Genomic DNA, 24,984 nt, shown 5'->3' on the forward strand with positions numbered 1-24,984 from the left:
TCAGAGTGCAGACTGCAGAGAATCTCTGAACATCTCTGACGTTTATCCTGTAAGAAACTCTCACACAGATTCTTCAGGGCCAAGTTAGGAGGTAACACATCATTTGAATGTCTTCTTTTACAAACTGGACACTCACGGTTTGGCTTCTCAGTCCACCAGCTCTGCAGACAGACTTTACAGAAGCTGTGGCTACATAACAGCATGACAGGATCTTTAAAGATGTCATGGCAGACAGGACAGCAGAGATCCTCCTCTAATCTGGAAGCCATTTAGTCTCTGAGTGAAGCTGAAAACACAGCAGGCCAACGGCAGCAACAGGAAATGTGAGAGTGACACTCTGCTCCTTGAAAAGTGTAGAACTGGTTCAGAGTGTGGAGTCAGCAGCAGGTTGAAGTGGCAGCATTCAGTATCTCCAGCGTTGACAGTGTTTCCAGTATTTCCAGTATTCCCAGTGTTCTCTTCAGTCTTAGTAGAAGTGGTGGTTTGAGTCTGAAGGTGAATCTTGTCATCTGTCTGTCAATGTTTCTTTTCAGTGAGGCAGAATAACAACCTGTTTCCTAGTGAGTCTCAGTCAAATCAGGTGAGAGGTGGAGTTTAATGTAAATTTAGTTGTCACGACAACAGCAACCTGTTTCCTGGTTTGTACAGTGAAATCTGATACAGGCAGTGTTGGGCAGTAACGTCACTACAAATAGCGTCATTAGTAGTTTAACTACATTTTTCTGTAACGACGTGATAGCGTCGTTGTTTACAAAATCAAAAAACGTTTCAACAGCTTAGCTGATCTTTTGGTCATGTAGCGCGGTAGCGAACGCAAAAAACTATATTTTAAAATGATGAATGTTGAACTGCTTGAAGCGGAGCTTTCTGCTCTGCTGCAGTCTCATCTCACACTTTTAAGGATCAGACAGTGACATCCTCTCCAAACGCTGACATGTCTGTGTCGACCAAAAGAAGCGGAGGAACTGTTGATGTCGTCATTCAACAATCCCTTCCTGCGACTCACTGGATCCACACACACAGACGCTCGCTTCAGTTCACTGAGAGATGGCAGAGAAGGAGGGAGAAGACGAGGAGCAACCGAAGGAGTCAGAGTCACCGTGGCCCTACCTAAATAGTTATACGAGTTTTTGTGAAAAAACGGAGAAAAGTTGTTTTCAGATACCTACTGTGCCAGCCCAAGGCGAAGTTTCTGTCAACTTCAAAGACGTCAAATACAAATCTGAGAACCCATATACAGGTGACTACCGAATATGCACAACCAGCAGCAGTTAGCTAACCACCACATGTCAACCGCAGTATAAGATGCGCACACAAACGAGCTACTTTTCAACATCTAAAATTCGCGTGGCAGTAAATTAGTTAAATTAAGCGTAAGGTTGTGGTGGCAGTGTGTGAATATGTATAAATTGGGGGATTAAATAATTAAACTGATACATATAGGAGGGAAGAGGTATGGGAGAAAACGAGGTAACAGTAAAACCAAAATCTGTCTTCTTCAGTATTACTGTTAACACTAATGAGCAAATGGCTGAAAAAAATAACAGAAAGGGTAACAAAAGTGATGGCATAAATGATTAAATATCTTAATCTTACACTCAAGACCAAAATTGAGTTAAGTAGTAGTGGATACAGCACTTTGGGAAAGCATTGAATGATTTTACATAGATATTAGACTTAAGAAATAAAACTTGATTTAATACCCAAATTATGTATAATATTGTCTTACTATAATATTGCTTACTTTATATGGAAATGATATCAAATGTAACCTATTATACCCTCCAATGTAAGTGGTGTGTTAATATAAGCTACTGCAACTTAATTATCAGATACATTATGTCTGCAATACAAACTAAAAAGAAAATCAAAACAATGATTTCTAATGTAAAAAGGTTGATTCATTTTAAATATAGCTCCACATATTCCTCAGTGCATCAACTTACTAAGTTTGGAGCACTGAGAACAAAAATGATGGTTTAATAATAAACAAGTCAGCATTTTCTTGTCTCCGTTTGACTGACTTCATTAGTCCCTGAATTTTTTTGGTAAGAAAAAAAATTAACTTGAATGTATTAAGCTACTTTGGCCATATTGCTGTAGCTTAGCTTGCTACATTTCTGTGGGTCATAGCTTCAGTGTAGTAAAGCTTGATTTAACACGGAGTAGCTGGTAGTGTAGCTCATTATAGTTTCCAAGTAGCTTGCCCAACACTGGATACAGGGATTAAACACAGCAGTTAATGAGACAACAGCATCTGTAGTTCAGTAGCTGAAGAGTCAACCACTTCACACAGAGACCGTGTGTGTTTTACATTGAATGTCTGTGATGTTGCTGGACTGGTTTTACCTCCTGCTGCAGTTCTTTTATTCTCATCAGAAGCAGAACAACACTGTGATGCAGCAGCTGGTGAAGCTCTCAGTGCAGATTGAAGCTTTACTTGTTGAAAGAAGCTCTGCTGAGATTCTCCAGCTAGCAGGAAATGTTCCCACAAAGTTGGTGAATTTCCCCCTAAAAGCTGTCAGTGTTTTAAAGATCCAGTTTTAATCTAATGTTCACAAAACATTTGACGGAATTTTATCTGTTCAAAGTCTGAACATTCTGGCAATGTTTTAGGAACGTTGAGATCACAGACTATAGTCAGTTCTTTTCCAAAATATTTGCATAATGTTACAGGAAAATGAAGAACATTGTCCATGTGTGGAGACCAGCATCAGAATTCAATCACTGCCCACTTTTCAAAATGCAAACATGTTTCACACAGTTGACGCCCACAATCACCCAACAGTCCAACCACAACATTCTAAATAATCCATGCAGTTTGAGCCAAAGCTCCAAAAAACTGTTGATGTGTCTCAGAGCCACTGGTGTGTTTGTTGGTCACTACATTATTGAAACCACTCCTGTACAAGCAGAAGCTTAATAATACCATAGGGTCTCAGCTCTATCAAGTATTGCAGTAAACTAATATTATATACGGCCCAGCCAAAAAAGTTGCACATTCTAATATTTTGTTGGACCACCTTTAGCTTTGAGATCAGCACACATTGGCTGTGGCATTGTTTCGATAAGCTTCTGCAATGTCACAGCATTTATTTCTGTCTGGACTTGCATTCTTTTTTTTCCCCAAAATTTTGTTTTGATGATGGGAGAGTCAGACCAATCCACAAAATTACGTTTTTTTAGAACGTTCTTTTCCACAACATCCCAAAGATTCTCAGTGGGGCTGAGCTCTGGACTCTATGGAGGTCAATCCATGTGTGAAAATGACATCTTCTGCTCCCTGATCCACTCATTCACAATGTGAGCCCATGAATCCTGGCACTCTCATCTTGAAACATGCCCGTGTCATCAGGGAAGAAAAACTCCATTGATGGAAAGACCTGGTCATTCTGTATATTCAGGTAGTCAGTTCACCTCATTCTTTGGGAACAGAACATTGCTGAACCTAGACATGATCAACTGCAACAACCCCAGATCATAACACTGCCCCAACAGGCTTGTATGGTAGGCACTAGGCATGATGAGTACATCACTTCATCCGCCTCTCTTCTTACTGTGCTGCGTCCATCGCTTTGGAACAGGGTAAATTTGGACTCATCAGACCACATGACGGACCGCATTTCTTCCCTGAAGATGATGATTCACCACTATCCTTCAGGTTTTAGTGACGTGTTGGACGGTTCTTACCCTGATTTTAGTAGTTTCAGAAATCTCCTCAGTTCATGAATGCCATGCATGATTGGACAATTTATAGGAATTGTATCATGCTTGACACCACTCATTGTCTTGCTTTTCACATAGTATATTTCCTTCATATCAAGTATCTATAACAGTACCTTGCCAGATGTTCATTTGTTTGCATTCAGCATGCTGCTAATTATATGCATTCGGATGAGAAGGTTATGTTGCTTACATGAAATCAAAGAAAATGTGACACACTTGTCACGACACATAGGTAAATTTCATTAGAAACCATTAAATTTCCAGGTGACTCATTTTCTGTCTTCGGTAGTGCAGGTTTGGGGGTTTGTGATCTAATGAACTGTTATAAAACTGTTCCAAAGCAACACTCGAGCAGAGTCCCTGCCAAACACAAATGTCTGTCATTCTGAAATAAATGGTTAAATCAGACCAAGTGTCCTCTCTGAACAATATCAAATAGTATTTACTCGATGCAACTCCAGTTCTACGAGCGTGTAGGAAAAAGAACAATTTTGTATTATGTTTTTCAATATTGCAAATTTTACGTTGTTGATGATGATGTCAGAGGAGAACACTGCTATTGGACGAGGATATTGTGAGGACAGTTGGACAGTTAAACATGGAGGTCTGTAGGGCTTGACATGCTTCTTATCCACATGTCTGAACCACTTTTAAAGGCTTAAACTTCTAACAACTAATCCTACAAATGAGGACTTTCACAACTCCACCTTGAAAACAAAAATACAGACGAGGTCCATTGTGTCCCCTCTGTCAGTTCAGATGTCAAATATAACCCATATTACTATACCTACTATATTATATCTTGATTAAATTCCTTTACTGCAGTTGCAGACTCTATAGTTATTATTCACCCCTTTAAACTGACTGGCTCAGTTTCCTTCAGTCTGCTGACGTCTGATTCAGTTATTGATCTACAGATGCTGCTGGCTCATTGCCTGCTGTCTTTGAACTCTGATCTCTGACTATATTCCGCTGTACAATCCAGGACACAGGTTGTTATTCTGCCTCACTGAAAAGAGATACTGAGAACACTTCTACTTAGACTGTAGAGAATACTGGGAATACTGGAAACACCGTAAACACTGGAGATACTGGAATGCTGCCACTTCAACCTGCTGCTGACTCCACACTCTGAACCAGTTCTACACTTTTCAAGGAGCAGAGTGTGACTCTCACATTTCCTGTTGCAGCCGTCGACCTGCTGTGTTTTCAGCTTCACTCAGAGACTAAATGGCTTCCAGATTAGAGGAGGATCTCTGCTGTCCTGTCTGCCATGACATCTTTAAAGATCCTGTCATCCTGTCATGTAGCCACAGCTTCTGTAAAGTCTGTCTGCAGAGCTGGTGGACTGAGAATCCAAACCGTGAGTGTCCAGTTTGTAAAAGACAGCACTTAAATGATCTGATACATCCTAACATGGTGTTGAAGAATCTGTGTGAGATTTTCTTACAGCAGAGAGGTCAGAGATGTTCAGAGTTTCTCTGCAGTCTGCACTTTGAGAAACTCAAACTCTTCTGTCTGGACCATCAGCAGCCAGTGTGTGTCGTCTGCAGAGATTCAGAAAAACACTCCAACCACACATTCAGACCCATCGATGAAGCTGCACGACAACACAGGAAGCAACTTCAGGAAACTCTGGAGCCCTTAAAGAACAAGTTAAAGGTTTCTGAACAAGCTAAAGTCAACTTTGATCAAACAGCAAAACACATTCAGGTCCAGGCCCGACACACAGAGAGGCTGATTCAGGATGAATTCAAGAAGCTTCACCACTTTCTTAAGAAGGAAGAGGAGGCCAGGATGGCTGCACTGTGGGAGGAAGAGGAGCAGAAGACTGGGATGATGAAGGAGAAGATGGAGGCTCTGAGCAGAGAGATAGCACATCTTTCAGACACAGTCAGAGCCACAGAGGAGCAGCTGAGAGCTGAAGACGTCTCATTCCTGCTAAACTACAAGGCTGCAGTGGAAAGAGTCCAGCACTGCCCCCTGCTGGAGGATCCACAGCTGTACTCAGGAGCTCTGATAGACCAGGCTAAACATCTGGGCAACCTGAGCTTCAACATCTGGAACAAGATGAAGGACATGGTCTCCTACACTCCTCTGATTCTGGACCCAAACACTTCTGATTCAAAACTGATCCTGTCTGAAGATCTGACCAGTGTGAGAGGAGGAGTTAAACAGCAGCTTCCTGATAATCCAGAGAGGTTTAAAGATCACTTCTCAGTCCTGAGTTCTGAGGGCTTCAACTCGGGGACTCACAGCTGGGATGTTGAGGTTGGAGATAGTTCAGGCTGGTCACTGGGTGTTTCAGCAGAATCCGTCCAGAGGAAAGGAAACATACGACCTGCATTATGGATAATATTGTTCTATAAGGATGAACACAAAGCATTCTCCCCATCACGTCTCCCCATTGTTGTCCCAGTGCAGAACAAACTCCAGAGGATCAGAGTGAATCTGGACTGGAACAAAGGAAAACTGTCGTTCTCTGATCCTGATACTAACACACACATACACACCTTCACACACACCTTCACTGAGAGGATGTTTCCATATTTTTACACTTGGTCAAGTGAGCCACTAAAGATCCTACCAGTGAAGGTGTGTGTGACTGTAGAACAACACTAACAGATGATGATGATCTCTGTCACTAACATGCAAACTCTCCAAAACCCACAGACAAGGAGAAGATTCCACAACAGGACTTTGTGAACTCTGAACACAAACACAGAAAACAGCAACAGACTTTGGACTGACATAAAGAAAACAGTCTTTGTATCCGTACATCTTTCTCAATCAGTGTATTGTTTGACATGGCTATGTTGTGATCAGAATAATCATCGGTTCATAGGATTATTTAGACAAAGATTAATATTACTGTAGAAACACTGAAAAACTTTGATCATCAGATCAGTTCTGAATGTGTTCTGTTCATTTTCTGATAGGAAATTAGCTTTGATCGTTAACTACATATATTACTGAATGAAACTTTAAACTGTGATTTCATTTTCTTTTTACATGTGAGCTGAAATTGTGCTTTGAGTGGCATTTTATTTGCATTTCTCTTTTCTTTCAAATTTAATCATGAATAATGTGGTTTGAGTATCTTTTGATGTGTTTGCAAATTTGTAGTTTAAGTTTTGGGTAAAATTCTAATTTGGGGTAAAACATACATTTACATATTTCTCTTGGGAGGGCAATAATTTAGTCCTTTTGTCTTTTTTCTTTCCGTTTTACTTTGAATTTGTTAAATGCTTTAATATTGTGCATTTTGGTTGAAGGTTTCTGTTCAGTTACTGGGGTTTGTTCCATTCTGTTTGGTGGCAGGTTCTTGTAGTTTGCAGCTTTTAATCCTGAAGTGACAGAGAACCTGAGTAGAGCTTTATGCTCAGATCACATGTGAGGCTCTCTGGGAGTAACTGCATAGCAGCGACTTTCTGGACCAACCTGTGTCCAGTAAATCCGTTACTGATGTTAAAATAAACCTCTTTTTTAGTAACAACTCATGTGCGGTCTCTCCTGCTTTCTTCAGCCTGGGGCCTCCTGGTGACGACATTCTGGTTGTTTCTGTGTTTTAATGAGTTTTTAATAAGTTTAACTCTGAGCATCATAGCTGAGCTGACAGCAGAGCTCTTAGGTAGCAGCTGGGCTGATGCTGCTGAAAACTCCTGATTCCATCAATGATAATGGCGTTTCAGTTCACTTTGAAGAGTTGGTTAACAGGTTGTTCATCCAACAGACAAATATTACCAACTCTAAGGACCAGAAGAAGATGCTGAAAATCACTGTGCTGTTTGTAGATATTGATCCATCTCCTTTATGTCCTGAACCTACCATCAGTCTGCTTCTCATTAACTAGGTTGATCCAGAGTAGTTTAAATCAATCCACCAGACTTTAAGAAAGTTCCTTGAAGACGTTTCACCTCTCATCCAAGAGGCTTCTTCAGTTCTGGTGGTGGTTGGTGTTGCCTCAGCTTTTAAACCTCTGTGAGGTGTGTCCAGGGCTATTATTCCAACGACCAATACCAAAACTCATCTGACTACACAACAATGGTCGTTGTGAGTATCGGTGGGGGTCGTTGAAATGCACAGATGTCACTGAGCCCTCGTGTGCTAATGGTGGTCATCAGCATGGGTCTGCTGAGTAGTTCTTTTGGGGAGTTTTGAAAGGACCTGATTGTAAATTGGCGAAAGATGATGTCGCAGACCACCCCCCCTGTTCAGAGATGGCTTCTTTCAGTCCTCGCTCAAACCATCTGTCCTTCCTGTCTAAAATCTGAACATTGGTGTCCTGAGACAAGTGTCCTTCTTCCTTAATGTGAAGGAAGACTGCCGAATCCTGTCCTGAGGAACTGGCTCTCCTGTGTTTAGCCATGCGCTTCTTAAGTGGCTGTTTGGTTTCCCCTATGTAGGGATCTGAGCATTCCTTGCTGCATTTAACTGCATATACCAGGTTGCTCTTCTGGCTGTGTGGTGTGGGGTCTTTTGGGTGGACCAGTCTTTGCCTGAGGGTGTTATTTGGCTTAAAAAAAGACAGGGATCTGGTGTTTGTTGAAAATCCTCCTCAGTTTTTCAGACACACCAGACACATATGGGATCACTATATTGTTGCGCCTGCTCTCCTTATCTTCCATCTTCACTGGGTTGTTCTCCTTTCTGGATCTTGTGTGAAAGGGGCACTGAAAACTTGTGGATACCCTGACTGGACCTTTGTGAAGGCTCACACAAGATCCAGAAAGGAGAACAACCCAGTGAAGACGGAAGAGAAGGAGAGAAAAAGCCTCTTGGATGAGAGGTGAAATGTCTTCAAGGAACTTTCTTAAGGTCCAGTGGATTGATTTAAACTACTTTGGATAACCATGACCTGGATGAATGAGAACCTACACAGACAACTGGGTTCATGATTAAACATATAATTTAACAGCTGGCAACACACACAGTATCAGAGTTATTACAGGGTTTTACCAGCAGTTGTCTCAGTCAGATCACATCTGACTGAGACACAAATAGAACGAAGACACTGAGTGCAAAGGAGGTTTGTGTAGCAAAAAGCATCATCATCACTTCTCTTAGATTCACTCGTTTGATGTGTTGTAAAAATGTAAAAATATGTCTGTTCCTCAGCCGTACTCTGAAAGGGTCCAGACGTACTTCAAGCAACTCTGGACTGTCCTTCAGAGTCCCAGCAGACATTTCCGTTCATTTGTTCAGTAACAGAATCTCTGTTTATTGGCAGCTACAATCAACAGAGCACCAGAGTTAACTGAGTATCTTTATCAGAGCAGCAGAGATTACAGTGTGACCTATGTAATGTGGCAACAAGCCCAACCAACAAAGAAATCACATGTATTTATATAGAACCTGATCATATGCAGGTTATTCAAAGTGCTTTTTAGGAAATACAGTGAATCTTTTGTTCCAAGAATATTATTGTTCTAAAGCAGGATATTGTCCTTTAAAAACAGTACAATAATTTTTAAAATATTTTTGACAACATTGTTAGAATGTTATACACTAACCTTAGTGAAACATAAGCAGCCAGTCAGAAATTAAATAACTGTCAGTCATTTAAATGATTTCAGTCCAGTAAACATCCATGTACAAGGAAGCAGACTTTTTTTTTCAGATGTTGTAGTATTTTTTTCTGGTTAGTTTTCCCCCTCTGATATTTGATATACATTCATAAGTGTTACAGAGCAGGTCAGAGACTCATCCAATCTGGATGCTGACAGGTGAAATCCCAGATGAGGGTTGGGTCCAGGATTTGGCACTGGGAAATCCAGCTGTGCTCCACAGGACCAGAGCCTTTCCTGTCAACCAGATACTGAAAGCCATGCCCACAATGTCAAAAGTCCAGAAGGCATCTCACGGTGTAGGCGATTGCGTTGTCCATTATCCTGGGTGGTGGAGGGGGAAGGACAGGGGTTGTTGGGGGGTTCTTGGGTGTCAGGTTAGCTGGAAGAAATGGACCCACTGGCGAACCTGAGAATGTTCAGAGTCTGGTACAAACACTGAGTTAGGAGGGTCGTTACCTGAGTATGTTTGCAGGGACTGGGCTTGGTGAACCTGTGACTCCACTTCCCAGGTAAGCGAAGCAACAAGTCACATCTTGGGCATGATGGTTCCAGGATCCCCAGAGGAGTCCTCCACAGAGAACTGCCTAGATGGGACATCGGGAATGATGTCCCAGGAACTGGGTTGATAGGTTAAAGAGAACCTGAACCTTCCAGAAAAATGCCCTCCAGCCTTGCCTGGCGGGAGTTTAGTCTCTTGATGGATTGGATATACTCAAGGTTCTTGTGGTCTCTCTCCGTGATAAATGGCTGCTCTGCTCCCTCAAACCAGTGTTTCCATTCTTCAAGGGCTAGCTGTACGGCCAGCAGCTCTCCATTCCTGAGGTCAGAATTTTTCTCTACCGCAGAGATGAAACAATATTTGAGGCCCTGAAAGACGTGAAAGGCATCAGGAGTCCAACAGAAAGATTGATAATCTGCAGGTCAGCTCAATGAAGATGGTGTCTCCATGGAGAGGTATCAATATGGAGCTGATCAGAAGTATGGGTACCTGTTATTTGCGGTGGTAGTGCTCAGGCCATGGAAGTTGAAGCAGGAATGCAGGGATCTAACCATGAAGCTAACTTTGGTGATACGAAGTCCATTCAGGGCTCAGACCTCTAGAGGAGAGGTGAGAGGCTCAGCTGAAATTTGCAGCTGACCATGAAGTTCTCCTTGGCTCCAGAGTCGATCAGGGCGGTTACTGGGAGTGACTGGGTCTGGCAACAGAAGAAGGGGGAGAACTGTAAGCATTGAGGGGATGTCATTGAGGTATGACTCACCAATATCCTTCCAGTTAAGGGTGAGCTGGGCCTTTTGCCAGATGAGTGGGACAGTTGGCGATGTCATGGTCAGATTTTCCACAGTACAGGCAGGTGCTGGTGGCATGTTGGTGCTTCGTCTCCTGTGGGGTCAGCTGCTCTCATCCAATCTACAAATACTCTGGCTCAGATCTGGAAGATTAGGACATGAAAGGAGCTGGCCATCTCGGACCCTTATAATGAGGAGTCAAAGGCGTTATCCAAATAGTCTGGTCCCAGCATCACTTTCAGAGGTGGTTGTTCAGCTGAATGCTCAGAGCTCTCAGCTGGTCCCAATTGGAGACATCATCCTGGGTATCTGGGAGGTGGACACCCTCTCTATTTTTCTGTCTGACAAAATGTGGTTTCTGTTTTCACTACACTCTAAACGGATGTCACTGAGATTGTGTAGAAGCATTATTAGAAACATCTATGAAGTCCACTTTCCTTAACTGAGCTCCTGTACCAGTCTATGTTAGTTGGTTTTGGATGAAGGCAGACTTCTTTCACACTTTTTTGTTTACTAAATAATTCAATGTGTTCATTCATACTTTTGATGCCTTCAGTGAGTATCAACAATGTAAATTGTCATGAAAATAATTTTAAAAAACACATTAAATAAGAAGGATTGTCCAAACTTTTGACTGGTAGTGTATAGAGTCGTTCAGTTAATCAACTGTGACTCCTTAGACTTCAGTGTAAATCTGGTGTTAATACATTATTACTTCACAAAGCATCAATGCTTGAATAAAAATATGAAATTAGAAAAGGAATACTGATTGAATTACCACCAGTAATTACAAAACCCATTCGCACAATTAAGAAGAATTGAACAAGTATTCTTGTTATCAAACTTATTTTAAAAAATAAATTTTATTTTTTAAAACACCATGTGGGACATCTGCTACAATTTGTCAGCTTCCAAAATGTGAAACAATAAGAAGCTGATGCATCACAAAAGTCACACATTCAATGTTGCAGAAAGGCATTAAATGAAAAATACCATGTGTATCTGTATGAGCTGCCATATGTCCACTGGAAAGTCTCCCGGCCAGTCAGAACAACTGTGTAGACTGACAGCAGATTTTATTTCATCCATCTCTCACAGTGTGACATGCAACAAACTCACAGGATGATTTATCAAGAACCATCCAAAGTAACTTTACATCTGATAGATCTACTACTAACCTTTATCAACTCTCGCATGGTATTTTAAGCTTGGTCCCCTGATCATTTTGCCCACAGATGTTTCAGGACAATCACCTCTGACCTGTATGGGTTCTTACGTGGTCAGTCAAAATCCAACTATGAGCGAAACTTTTCCCACAGGTTTTGCAAGAATAAGGCCTTTCACCTGTGTGAGTTCTTATGTGGATTTTCAAACTACCATTCTGAGTGAAACTTTTCCCACATATTCCACAAGGGTACGGTCTCTCACCTGTATGTGTTCTTATGTGAACAGTCAAATGATGGCTTCGACTGAAACTTTTACCACAGGTTTGACAATAATATGGCTTTTCACCGGTGTGAGTTTTTATGTGATGTTTCAGTGAGCTTTTATTTTTAAATCTTTTCTCACACATGTTGCAGGGGTAAGGTTTCTCATGCGTATGTGTTCGTTCATGATGTTTTAAAACACAAATTTGACTGAAACTTTTTCCACAACTGCTGCAAGAGTATGGCTTCATGCCAGTGTGAATTCTGTGATGTTTTTTCATTTGGGACAGAAACTCAAAGGCGTTGCTTCCGTCCTGATCTTGGCTCTCAGCTACAGGAGAGATGTGGGAGACGAGCTGGTCATCATTTGGTTCTGGTTCACTGTGGTCACTTTCCTCATAAGGAGTCACCATAAAGCTATCTATCACCTGCTTCAGTGTAAGCTGCTCTTCTTCTTGACTGGTGCAAAGGTCCTCCTGTTCCTCTTTAATCTGTGGAGTCCCTGGGTCATCTTCATCCAGACTGGTGCAGAATTCATCCTGTTGCTCTCTATTCTGTTGAAGCTCTGGATCTTCTAGGTACAGGCTGGTATACATTTCCTGTTGTTCCTCCTTAATCTCTGGAGGTTCTTGGTCCTCCTGGTCCAAGCTGGAGCTCCTCTCCTGGTAACAGACCTGCTGCTCAGCAAGAGCCACCTGATCTGTACAGTCATGTTGCAAGAGGTCTGCAGGAAGAAAGAGACACGAGAAATCATCCTCATGTGATGATACAAAAACACATATCTGTACAAATATATTCCATTTTAAACCAATAACAGGACATATGTTTCACTTGCATATAGAAAAAGAACTACCATAGCTCAAAATTGCAACGGCCTATGTTTCTCCTTAAGGTGATCCATACCTCATTAAGAAATATCACAATGGCAGAGACATCGCAGAATAACACGTTGCCAGCCATGCATTGCAACTGAATGTTCTTCTGAAGGCTTGGTTTGCAGTTTTAAGGAGGATAAACGTAAACATCGAAGGCTTTCCTTTTGTTTGTTTGCTGCCCTCCAGTACAACATCAACCACCCAGCAGAGCTCATAATGTGAGAGTAGACAGCAAAAATGAGGAGAATTGAGTAAGGACGACTGTTCAGCTCAGATTTGTGATTTTAAATTTAGATCTTTTCATCAAGTGTATGCACTAATACAACGCACAAAATAAAGTCCTGCATTCAAAATGTAATTCAGTGAAAGTACTATCAGTCAAATGCACTTAAAGCAGTAAATGTAAAAATGAGAGCAATGCAGTGTTTTACTGTGAAGTATATTTGTAAATTAACATTTCTGCCCCATGCTTTCATTTCATCTTGGTAAGGCTAGGACAATTTTCTCAGCTGATAGAAACAGTCTAACATCAACAGAAGAAGAAAAAACTGCTGGTCAGGTCTTAAAAGTCCTTGCAACTTCATTCAGATATACAAACCTGCTCATATGGATCCAGCTCCTGTATGATGTTGCAGCCATTCATAAAACTTAAGAAGAAAGACTCCTGAAACTGCAACAAACTAAACTATTACTCGGTGACAAAAAGTACATTGGGACTTGCCTTTGGATCCAGACTTGGACTGATCTTGTCTAAATTATTTATCAAGTTACTAACGCTGGTTTTCCATTTGTGATCATGATCTATTTATCCTTCTGTCTAGGATAATCTAATCCAGACTGTACCAATCTTAGTACAGTGGTTTTAGACTGGAACAGGATTAATGTGATCTAGATGTGATAAAGCAGCAAAATTTCTGAGTCTTTAAAGACTCTTTAGCCTAATTCAGAATGGATCAGTCCAAATACAACAGTTTTAGATGTAGATCTGGTCAAAAGTGGTTTACATGTGAAAAAGCAGTGAAATCTCATGTTTTGCATTACAAAACAGTGATATTAAGTTTTATTGTTAGTTTTCACAAATAGAATAAATATTTTACAAATCAGAAACTGTGCGTTAAAGGATATTTTGCCTGTCTGCCATTATTTAGTCCAGATGGTAGGACAGCTGTTTTTGGGGCTGGATCTAGTCCAATATGGGCCTCTGTGGGATACCTTAATCCAGATTGGATCTGTCCAAGTACAGCGGTTTAAGAACTGGTCTGATGTGGTTTACATGTGAACACAACAGTGAAATCTATTTGTATTTCACATTCTCACAATTTGAATGAAAGGTTTTTTACAAATCAGAAATGAATGACATGAATTGAATTTCCCAAACAGGATGAATAAAGTATTCATCCATCCATCCAGTTCTAGGTCCAGACCTGGTCTAATATGATCTAGATATGACATAAAGAGTAACATTAACTTTTTCTTTTAGTTTACACAGAAAAAAAATGTTTCATGAATCAGAAACTGTTTTAAAGAATATTTAGTCTCACTGCCATGATCTAGTCCAGACTGGATGACTCTAAGTACAGTTTTAGGTCTGGATTTGGTCTAATATGATTAAAGCAGTACATTCTCCATATTTTGTTGTAATTTCACAAAAATAAACAGTATTTTAAACCTCCTGTTGTTTTCATTTATGGACACCAAAAACATATTGTTTCCTTGTCTGAAAAAAAAAAAACTAGAAATCCTGCAAAAAAAATTCTCCAAATTTCAGAAAATTTGCAAAACCTTCGGGAAAAAATTCTAGTAATTCATGAAGTTTCCCCTAAAAGTTTTTTACCCCCCCCCCCCCCCCCCCCCCAGATTTCGCGAGAAAATTGTTGTAAATATATTTTTTTAAAAGGATAAAATTCATAAAGTCTACACAGATATATCAGTAAAACTTCTAATGTTATCTTTAAGAACATTCACAGAAAATCAACCAACATCCAGTGAAATTCGCACCAAAAATGTGACCATCACTGTGAAAATATTTATTTTTTTCCACATTTTGAAACTCTAAAACGGGTCAATTTCAGCCACAGGACAACACGAGGGTTAAGTATCTGTGGGACACTTTAAGGTTTAAGATCTGGAACTGGTTTAATGTGATGTAGATGTGACAAAAGCAGTAAAAATTCACATTTGATCTGTTTTCATGAATAGAAAAAAACCCTTCCATGTAAAATTGGAGTTCAGAAAGCGTTAAGTCTTTCACTGAAATCAGAAACAGCTCAGGACAGGAAGTTAAGTTCCTTCTGACTGCCAAGTCGGGCTAAGCTAACCATGCTAACAGGCTGAGAGCAGGAAATCCAAACAGCACAAAAACACTGATCTTCATCGGTTAGTTCATTCAGACCGTCTCACTTCTACAAACCTGTTGTGTGTTGTGTTATCTGTGGTTTCCAGATGTTATCCAGCAGTCTGCGCTGACGATCGATCTCCTCCTCGTACTGGACGATGGTTTTCTCAAACTCTGTGAATATTTCTTCAGCAGCAGCAGTTAGTCGCTCGTTGATCAACTCTCTCAGATTCTTGACTGAACTCATCGTTTCTTCACCAGAAGAAATATTCATCTAAGACACAACAAAACAACCGTCCTCCAGCTCAGTCCACACGTCTGGAAAACTAACGCTGCCTGAAGCCTCTCTTTGTTTACTTCCGCCCGGTGTCACACTGTATTGTGTCCCCTCATGTCTGATTTATTCCACCTGATCTCCCTGCCACTTTACAACTAATCCAGCTGCTTAAACAGCTTTAAATGCCACATTCAACTTACATAATGCAGTTTTCATCCTGTCATAAAGTGACTGCAGCTTTGTGGCCGAAATATTCTGCATTAATATGTTCCGATGTCATTCATGAAAATTTAATTTCATACATTAAAGCCCAAATAACTGCAAAAGAGACAACTTCTGTTTTTTATACATAAAACCCATCAATAAATCTTAATTTGAGTATAGACAAGGATATTAGACATTTCAAATTAATACAATCTAAATGTCAGAAACATTTTAACAGATATTAGACATAATCACCCAAAATATCAGGCCTGATTACACTGTAAACTGTAAACATTCCAGAAGAACAATTTTCCTTCCTCATTAAGAAACATTTCATCTTTCAAATCAGTGCAAACATTCAAAACACTGACAGTCGGACAACAAGATTCACCTTTAGAGCTGAACCACCACTTCTACTAAGACTGTAGAAAATAGTGGGAATACTGGAAACACTAAACACTGGAGATACTGGAATGCTGTCACTTCAACCTGCTGTTGACTCCACACTCTGAACCAGTTCTACACTTTTCAAGGAGCAGAGTGTGACTCTCACATTTCCTGTTGCAGCCGTCGGCCTGCTGTGTTTTCAGCTTCACTCAGAGACTAAATGGCTTCCAGATTAGAGGAGGATCTCTGCTGTCCTGTCTGCCATGACATCTTTAAAGATCCTGTCATCCTGGCATGTACCCACAGCTTCTGTAAAGTCTGTCTGCAGAGCTGGTGGACTGAGAATCCAAACCGTGAGTGTCCAGTTTGTAAAAGAAGACATTTAAAGCGTCAATTACCTCCTAACTTGGCCCTGAAGAATCTGTGTGAGAGCTTCTTACAGGATAAACGTCAGAGATGTTCAGAGTTTCTCTGCAGTCTACACTCTGAGAAACTAAAACTCTTCTGTCTGGACCATCAGCAGCCAGTGTGTGTCGTCTGCAGAGATTCAGAAAAACACTCCAACCACACATTCAGACCCATCGATGAAGCTGCACGACAACACAGGAAGCAACTTCAGGAAACTCTGGAGCCCTTAAAGAACAAGTTAAAGGTTTCTGAACAAGTTAAAGTCAAGTTTGATCAAACAGCAAAACACATTCAGGTCCAGGCCCGAAACACAGAGAGGCAGATTCAGGATGAGTTCAAGAAGCTTCACCAGTTGAACCACAATAATTCCTCTATTACTACTGGGTGTGAAGACTGTTGAGGAATCTTGTTTTTGGGCATGCCAAGGATGATTTTGAAAGAAGAAATACAAACATGTCTGGGCTTCTCCTTCAGATTAGTTTTGTATCATTTCTTTAAACCCTTGTAGATTCAGTAATCTCACTCTGCCTTTTGGCCTGAGTAACGGCAATAATTTCATGACAACAAAAGCTGTGTTTCATGTTCTGGCTCTGAGAAAGCTCCATCCCTCTCCTAAGACAAACCAGGAAACAGATTATTTTTCTGCTTCGCTGACCTGAGACGCACAGAGATAAGATATGGACATACTGTAGGTGTTGGATTTAATTGAATATTAGGGGAAGTTCCATGTAGTAGGATGTCTTCCCCCAGTAAGTCTCTTGGGCATTTTGTATGACTTATTACAAATACTTTTTCTCCTGTAGATTCTCAAATAAAATGATCACTGGATAATTCACTCTTTTGTCCTTTATTGTGTTTTTCGTGTAGGGTGGCACCTTATCACTAAACTCCTTCCATTCCCTCCCCCCACCGGTCCAGACTAAGCTATAAAACTTGTCATGGATTATGGAGAGACGAAATAAATTGAACATCCTATTCAGCTGCTTGACTATGTTGACAATTGAATCGTATAAATATGCAAATTTACCACGTCAGCTGCATAACATACAGACAGCACACATACTGCAGTGGCTCTGTCATGGAATATTTCATGGAACTGGCTTCATGTGTTACTGGATAACCTCCTCGCTTATTTCTCTCTGTGTATTTTTGGTCCTGCTAGTGGATGTAGCGTTTCTTGCACATATTTCACCAAAAAGGACCGTAAAAATTGAGAGCCTGCGATTCGCCTCTTCTGTGGCAGCCATGAACTTTCAATCTAATTAAAAGCATTTCCTGAAGATCTCCGGACATGAAGCAAAACTATGTGGAAAGAGGTTCCATTTCTGTCTGTTCCTGCCTTTACCAGTCCTGTAACTGGCCACAAAGACTCCAGTTATTCACCTTAACTTGGGTTGAACTCCTGTTGACTTCAGCAGAACTATGACTGACTGATGACCTTTCACAATAAAAGCCTCCTGTCAATACAAAGTGAAAACTGTCTGTTGTGGACTATGACAGATTCTCAGAGATTCTGCAGCGTGCGATTGGTGCAGATTGTTGGACGCCGTCTGCATCCTGGGATCATTACCTTTTAGAAACAAGAGATCTTGAAACTTTTTCCACCATGAACTACGCTACAAAATAAAGGAATGAATAAAAATCGACACAGCGTCAAGGGAGAACATAGTTTATTTAAAGACTGATTCCACCAGTTCTCAAAGTCTACAGAGAGACAGAAACACAAAAAGCCTCAAAGTCTAAGCTCAGATCTGAACTGATACGACCACAAATCTGCCGTCAGAGCTCCAGCGGCCCTGAAACATCTCAGAGTGGAAAGTCATCGACTGATCCGAGTCCGTTTAGTTCTTACTCTGCAACAAAAACCAGCAGAACCAGCCCGGCTCAGATCCACGTGGTGAGCTTCGAACGTGAACAGGATCTCGCTGCTCGATGCTTCTGGCCAAATTCATCCTCACATTCAAGAAGATTTTGTCTTTATTGTTTTTCAAATACATTTTGTAAATGCAACATGAAAAGCACAATCACATGGAAAATAGACACGTCTCTCTGAAGTCTGCTTTTAATAAAACGCCCGTCGGGAAAATAAAAATTAAAAAAACAGGCTTATATTTTTTCCTCCCACAGAAATGAACAATGAGCGCATCTGTTACTTTTTAAGGTAGAAAACAGCTTTCTGCTGGTTTAAACTGGACACTAAGTTACTTACAGTGCTGCAGTCTGAAACCTAAAGGGAGGGGTCAGAGCCTCAGAGGGTCCTGATTGGTCAGCTGCTTCTCTGATTGGCTCTAAAGTGACTGACGGCGTGTAAATGCTCTGCTGGGCGAAAACTGCAGAAATAAAAGCTCCAATCCCCAACTCAACGCGGCTCTGACAGCCCGCTTCCATTACAGCTACATCCTCAAGAACTTAATAAATTTACTCTCCGTTCTTTGACCTAAAAATATGACTTCATGACGGACCATAAGGGTCAAATGTTGCAGTTAAATACTAAAACAGAAAAAAATTAAATTAAAAAAAAAAAAAAAAAAATCAGATGAGCTCTCTGTAAAAAAGTCAACATTTCATCAATTCCTGCTTCTCCTTTGGAACTATTTCCCTCTTTGATTTATGTGAAAGTACACAGACCATCTTTGGATTTTAAAGAATTGGTCAGACAAAATAAGCAAACACAGTTTAAAGAAATTAATCTGCAGACTAATCAATAACCACAAGGATAGTTTAGCTGAAGGGCTGTACTGTTGTAAGTTACAAAAAAGAACACAGAGCTGGACCCATTAGATGATCAATTGATTTCTCTATTGACAGGAAACTAAGCTGAAACTTGGAAATTGATTAATATCAAATTTTCAAATTGAAAATGAAAAATTAACTAAATGAAAAAAAATGTACATTTTTAAAGCAAATTAACCCTCTGAATTCAAAAAACCCATTTAGCAGGATTTGAAAACCAAAAAAACAACAACAAAAACAAAACAAAAAAAAAGCCAAACTGACCTTTCAGGTTGCAAAACTGAACCAAATTGAATCTTAAAATCGTTTCAAAATCCCTTCATTTTGCGTCTCATTTAATAACTCACCAAAAAAGTGTCTGCACTTGGTTCTATCCTCTGCAGAGCAACAGTGAAGCCTTTAGCTACTCAGCGTGACGTGAAAAAAAAAAAAAAAGAGTAGTTTTCAGATGCACTGCAGGCCGTGTTGGAACGGACTGGAGAGGTAAGTGTGGAAACAAATCAAAAATGGAAAAAGTAAAATATCTACGATGCAAAGAATCATCATTTTCCCAGGAGCCACTGCGGGCACTTAGAAACTCCAAGGAAAGTTGGACGCGTTGGTTCCAGGTTTTGACAGCTTTTGTAAAATAAACAAAGGAACTCTACTTTTTCTTTTTGTGTGATTAATAGCATTCTAACTGTGTCATACAGACACACACGACACGTCTGAGTTCTGTTTGCTTCTAGTCATGGTTGCTCTGCTTCCACAGAGGTGCAGGACTTTAGATTGCAGTGAAAATGAGACAGGAGCAAATAAAACGTCCAGAAACTGCTCGGAGTTCAGAGGGCTAATTGATGTGGAAACAATCTGCAACAATCGAAAAGGGCAACTGTCATTTTGGTCTGGGATCCTCTAACAGGTAAGTTTTAAAATCAAAGACGTACAAATATTTTGTGTTGCTTTTTTTTTTTTCGAGGTGAGGAAAAACGCACAAAAAGGGGTTCTGAGCTCGTCTTCGTTTTGACTTTTAGGCTGAAAATGGGGCTTCAGCTGGAGGATAAATAAAGTCAAAGCTGCAGGGCTAACCATTCAGAAAAAAATCTGCTGTACAGGGTTGAGCTGCAGTAGTGCTTACTGAAGAATAGGAAATGGAAAACATTCAGGCTGAGCCAACTACCTGTAAAAGCCTACCTGTCTGTCTGTCTGTCTGGCCTCATGCCCTCCTGTACAACAGTCAGCGGTAACGGGACAGGGAGCAGGCACAGAGGAGCCGACGGAGCTGCTTAAAACTAGTAAAAAGGCAGAACATGGACAAAAAGAAACAGTCTATGCAGGTTAAGTAAGCAAGCAGGGGCACGCCTTTAGTTTTTTTTTCTTCATTAATTAAAGAAATAACAGGAAGAAGAGAGGAAGAGAACCCCGAAAATATTCAAGCAGGAAGCTAATAGACATACCTGTATTCACCTCAGAGGGCGTGAAGCTAAAACTGCTACGAACAAATCACAAAATACAGTTTCGTTTTTTTAATATTTGCAATCTCTTGAAGCTAACAGTAATACTATCCCTAAGATCGACAGGGTGTTTTTTTTTGTTCTTAGCCCTCTTCCCAACCTTCCTTTTTGCACTGCTTTCCCGTGACATTCGCCGGCATCATGAAGCCATGCCATCGTCGGGGTCTCGAGGCTCTTCCTTCGAAATAAAAGGTCGGACGACGAGTGAGCGAGATGTCAGCCCGGCGTCACAAAGCAGCGTCCACTCCCGGTTCTCACAACTCGGCTAAGAGATAGGCCCGATTAAAGTCCAACTATGGCAATATATATGTATGTATATATTTATATAGCTGTAACCCAAACCTTCCTCCTTCACTTCTTTCAACCACTCAGCTACAGAGAGCTTTCCTCCTCCTCTTCCTCCACAGTAATGAAAATGAATGGAGACATCAGAAAGTCCAGTCTGTTATTTTGACCCCCGGTGCTTCACCTGACCTCCCCCCTGAACACGACCGCCACACCGTCCTCGCTCTCGGCCCCGCTTCAGTCTGCGGCAGCGGAGACGCTAAAAACCGGCGCCCCGTCAGAACCCAGCAGACGTCCAGGAGGTTGTTGGTTTATTTTTTTCTAAATTTCTTTTCTTTTTTTTTTTATGTTCCAAAGAAAGTTCTTCCAGATGAGAGAGGAGTTGTGGAGATGTGGCGTCTGTCCAAAACCAGGGGGGTTCAGTGGTGGTGAGAGGGGGGTGTGTTCCTCAATGTTCAGATTTCCGCGGGTTGAAGGAAACCCGGCGGCAGCGTAGCGCGTGGCACCGCGGTTGAAGAGATCCCGCCGCGCCCTCCGATCCAGGAGGTGCGTCACCGCTCCTCGACAGCCGAGGGGGGTGGGGGTGGTGATTCAGCCTCGTCGGGGGGTCGTGTCGCCTCCCCAGCCTCCACCGTTTCTCGCCGGTTTAATATCCCATTTTAGTTGGAGCTCGTCTTCGGTCAAACTTCTGTTTTTTTTCCCCTCCGTTTTCTCCTGGTGGTGGTTTGTTGACGTCCGGACACAAAGCGCCGCCTCGGGCTGCACGTTCAGTGAGGCGGGTTCATGGTGCCGTGACCTCGCTGCTGCTTCTGCTTCTGCTGCAGGAGGAGCTGCTCCAGAGCCGACGGGCCCGGCTGCATCATGGAGCTCGACCAGATCGACTGCAGAGGACAGCAGAGTGTTAGCATAAAGCTAATAACACAGAGAGGAAGGATTATATGAGGGGGTTAGAAGCAGAGTGGTCCCACAAAACATCCAAACTGAGTTTTATACAGTTTATGAAATATTTTATGGTCTAGATTTTAGTGGCAGAGTGGTCCAACTCACAACCAAAATACAGCGTTGCAGTGGAATGTTAGGCCATTCTGGAAAACACAAAACTTTGAACCCATTTTTCTCAAAAACTACAGAAAGTGCATCAGACCGCTCTGCTTCCAAACCTTTCATATAATATTCTGCCTTTCTTATCCAAATTATTATTCACAGTATTCTGACCTTTCAAAGCCTTAGATTTCTGTAGTTCAGTTTAATGAGTCAGAATAACAGCGGCAGATATCTTGAACATCATTTTCTGAATTATTGAGTCTGTATTGCTGTGGTCACTTTGTCACTGAAATTTAGACCATAAAATATTACAGAAATGATATAAAACTCAGTTCAGATTATTTGTGAGTTAGACCTCACTTAAGTTGCATTGTTAGCCGCTTTCTATGATTTTAGCTGTACTTAGTTTCTGTTGATGTCTTTAAGTGTGTATTTAGCTTTTTAAAGAAATTAAACTGTGTAGTTAGCTATTTCTATGACTATGTAGGTAGTGTCTTTCTAGGTCACAGCTGTCTGTTTAGCTGAGTTTGTATTAATTAAGCTGTGTAGTTAGCTGTTTTCTATTACTTTAGCTATGTTGTTAGCTTCTGCCTATGACTTTCGCAGCACTGTTAGCTTCTTTCTGTGTCTTTCGCAATGTTGTTAGCTTCTTTCTATAACTTCAGCTACATAGTTACTGTCTTTCTATGAGTTAGCCACATTGCTAGCTTCTGTAATGACTTAAACTGTGGATTTCATTGTTTTTCTGTGACTTGTTTGCATGTTAAACGCCTGGTTTGCATGTTAAACGCCTGTGATGATGGTAGCAGACCTTGAGGCTGTCGAGCAGCACAGTGGAGGACGACTCCTCCATCGGAGACTCCTGATTGGTCCAGGAGCTGCCGGTCGATCCGGTCTGGTGCCAGCTGGTGTCTGAAGCTGCAGAGGAGGCTGCAGCCGGCAGGTAGTCCAGACCGAAGCCGCTGACTGCTCCTAAAACGCAACACAACGACCAAACGTCAGCATCTGGACGCACAGTTAATGCAACCCTTTCAGCAGAAACACCACTCTGATTTTTTATTTCAGTTTCATCCATTCAAAAGCCTGAGTTGTTGTCTGTACGTTCACAGGTTTTTACCAGATTTTTGCTAATGTACATCATGACTGCTCAGTTATTGTCTGGACTGTGACCACAAAAAAAGAGAAGTATATATTAGGTACATTTACCATTTTTCTCTCAGTAAAATACAGACACCTTCTGTGAATGATGAACATTCTACCCTCTGCAATATTATTATTTCTTATACGTATCTAGAACACGTGTAACAGAGGTGTTTTTCTAATTTTGATAAAAAGCTGTGCAATATTAATACTCATGTCAGTATTTCTAATGTAAGAATCTGTGCAATACCACTGGCATGTTCAACAATGTTATTTCTATTCAGTGCTTACATATATCTTGGTTTGTTTATTATTTTGTACTTCATTTGCACTGTCTTTGCTGCCGTAACACTGTAAATGTCCCTACTGTGGGATTAATCCTAACAGAACAAAATAATAAAGCTGGTGGAATGACTTAACCTAAAAAAATTAAATATTGGATTTAAAGCTTATAATGTCATTTATCATGAGATTTTACCTGAGAAGTTTAAGGAGAATTATGCAGCATACAATTGTAATTAACCATAACATAAAGAGGCTGAAGTGCTACAGTGACATTAACGACAGAGATAAAATTAACTAATTTAAAAGCCAAGACCCTGCAGCTTTGAATAATTATGGAGATGAAATTAGCAATTTTAAACTAAAGCTGTAACCCAGCAAAAGTATACATGAAAGCCAAACTGTTTTAAAGCCTTTGCTAAGTGATTCAAATTCATATGATTTAGAAATTGAAATATTTATTGAAAGAGTCAGTTCACATTTTCCTTCTTGATTTCATAACTTTTTACAGCATCATGTGATATCGCTCCCTATCTAGAGAGCCCATGTTTGCTAAATCAGCTCCCTCAGTTACTTGCCTGTGACGTAAAGTAGTGAATTTATACAGATGTTTATATATCGAGAGAGTTGAGGATGCAGTGAAATGAAAAACGTGGCTCAGAGGGTTAAAATCCGGTCCTGGGCTCACCGGTTTTGTCAGCCTTCCAGCGGTCCATCACCCGGCGGTCCCGGCTGTCCGGAGTACCGATGGGGCCGAAGTTGGAGAAGGGCATGGCGCCGTGGTTGTGCGTTGGCGGGGAGGATGGCAGGCTGCTGGGGTTGGAGGAGTGAGGGGATTGGCTGGCCGGGGTGGAGTGGTCTGCCAATCAGAGCGCAGCTTCCATAAGAGACACGCTTCACTGAGCAGAAGCTAAATCATCTTCACATCTGTGCAGGTGTTGACGTACCTGAGCTGGCAGGGAGCGACGGCGACCACGGAGTCCCTTCGAACAGCGAGTAGAGCGACGGCTCCTGGTGCATCATGGGAGCGTCGGGCTTAGAGCTGGGCGGCAGGTTTTTGCCGTAGGCCTGACTGAAGATGCTGTTCTGGTTGTACTCCTGAACACACAAACGTAATCCAGTCTGCTTACTGAACATGGTCATGTTTATAGGTCTTATTAAAAAAATAACTGACATTTATCAACACTGTAAATGAGGCATAAAACACAAACAATTAATTTGACAGAGCAAATATTGTTCATAGCATATCTGAAAACGCATGAATATGTTTAAATCTAACTAAATACAAGACCTTTGTTGTTTTTGGGTCAAATTTTAACCTTCTGAACAATGAAAGTATTGTGTAATCTCAATAATGTCACCATTTCTCAGCCAGAAACTGCAGAAGCAAAACAGAAATAGTCAGATTTTGATCTTTCTAATGGACCTTAAATTAAATATTTGGGTTGTGTGATTCAGTCTAAAAGATGAACCAGATCTTAGTTTCAAATTGTGATATTTCAGCAAAATCC

The 24,984-nt window shown here is 41.0% G+C and overlaps 3 protein-coding genes across 5 annotated transcripts in view; 1 reads left to right on the forward strand and 2 right to left on the reverse strand.

Moving 5' to 3' along the window:
* Positions 1-3,201: 3,201 nt before the first annotated feature.
* LOC127535346 (zinc-binding protein A33-like) lies at positions 3,202-7,500 on the forward strand. Its single transcript, XM_051953176.1, has one exon. It carries the CDS (start codon positions 4,957-4,959, stop codon positions 6,346-6,348), a length of 1,392 nt encoding a protein of 463 aa, XP_051809136.1. The 5' UTR covers positions 3,202-4,956; the 3' UTR covers positions 6,349-7,500.
* Positions 7,501-8,979: 1,479 nt separating this feature from the next.
* LOC110969651 (zinc finger protein OZF-like) overlaps positions 8,980-24,984 on the reverse strand; it is a 279,312-nt gene continuing 263,307 nt past the window's right edge. Inside the window, exons 2-3 of one of the 2 annotated variants that reach the window (XM_051953129.1) lie at positions 15,296-15,365; positions 8,980-12,734 (exon numbers count right to left, since the gene is read on the reverse strand). In XM_051953129.1, coding sequence (XP_051809089.1) covers positions 11,833-12,734; positions 15,296-15,365 — 972 coding nt within the window. In that variant the 3' untranslated portion in view covers positions 8,980-11,832. Of the gene's footprint in view, positions 12,735-15,295; positions 15,583-24,984 lie in introns of those variants that run through there. The other variant, XM_051953128.1, reaches the window with a different exon arrangement.
* smg7 (SMG7 nonsense mediated mRNA decay factor) overlaps positions 18,150-24,984 on the reverse strand; it is a 30,036-nt gene continuing 23,201 nt past the window's right edge. For both annotated transcript variants that reach the window (XM_051952995.1, XM_051952994.1), the window contains 4 exons: positions 24,421-24,571; positions 24,162-24,332; positions 22,863-23,023; positions 18,150-21,888 (listed from right to left, as the gene is read on the reverse strand). In XM_051952995.1, the coding sequence (XP_051808955.1) occupies positions 21,775-21,888; positions 22,863-23,023; positions 24,162-24,332; positions 24,421-24,571 (597 nt within the window). In that variant the 3' untranslated portion in view covers positions 18,150-21,774. The remainder of the gene's footprint in view (positions 21,889-22,862; positions 23,024-24,161; positions 24,333-24,420; positions 24,572-24,984) is intronic.

The sequence above is a fragment of the Acanthochromis polyacanthus genome, chromosome 9 (genome assembly GCF_021347895.1).
Source record: "Acanthochromis polyacanthus isolate Apoly-LR-REF ecotype Palm Island chromosome 9, KAUST_Apoly_ChrSc, whole genome shotgun sequence".
NCBI lineage: Eukaryota > Metazoa > Chordata > Actinopteri > Pomacentridae > Acanthochromis > Acanthochromis polyacanthus.

What these genes read in the sequence shown, in the direction of transcription:
- LOC127535346 (XM_051953176.1), top strand. Translation starts at nt 4,957, where the DNA reads ATGGCTTCCAGATTAGAGGAGGATCTCTGCTGTCCTGTCTGCCATGAC.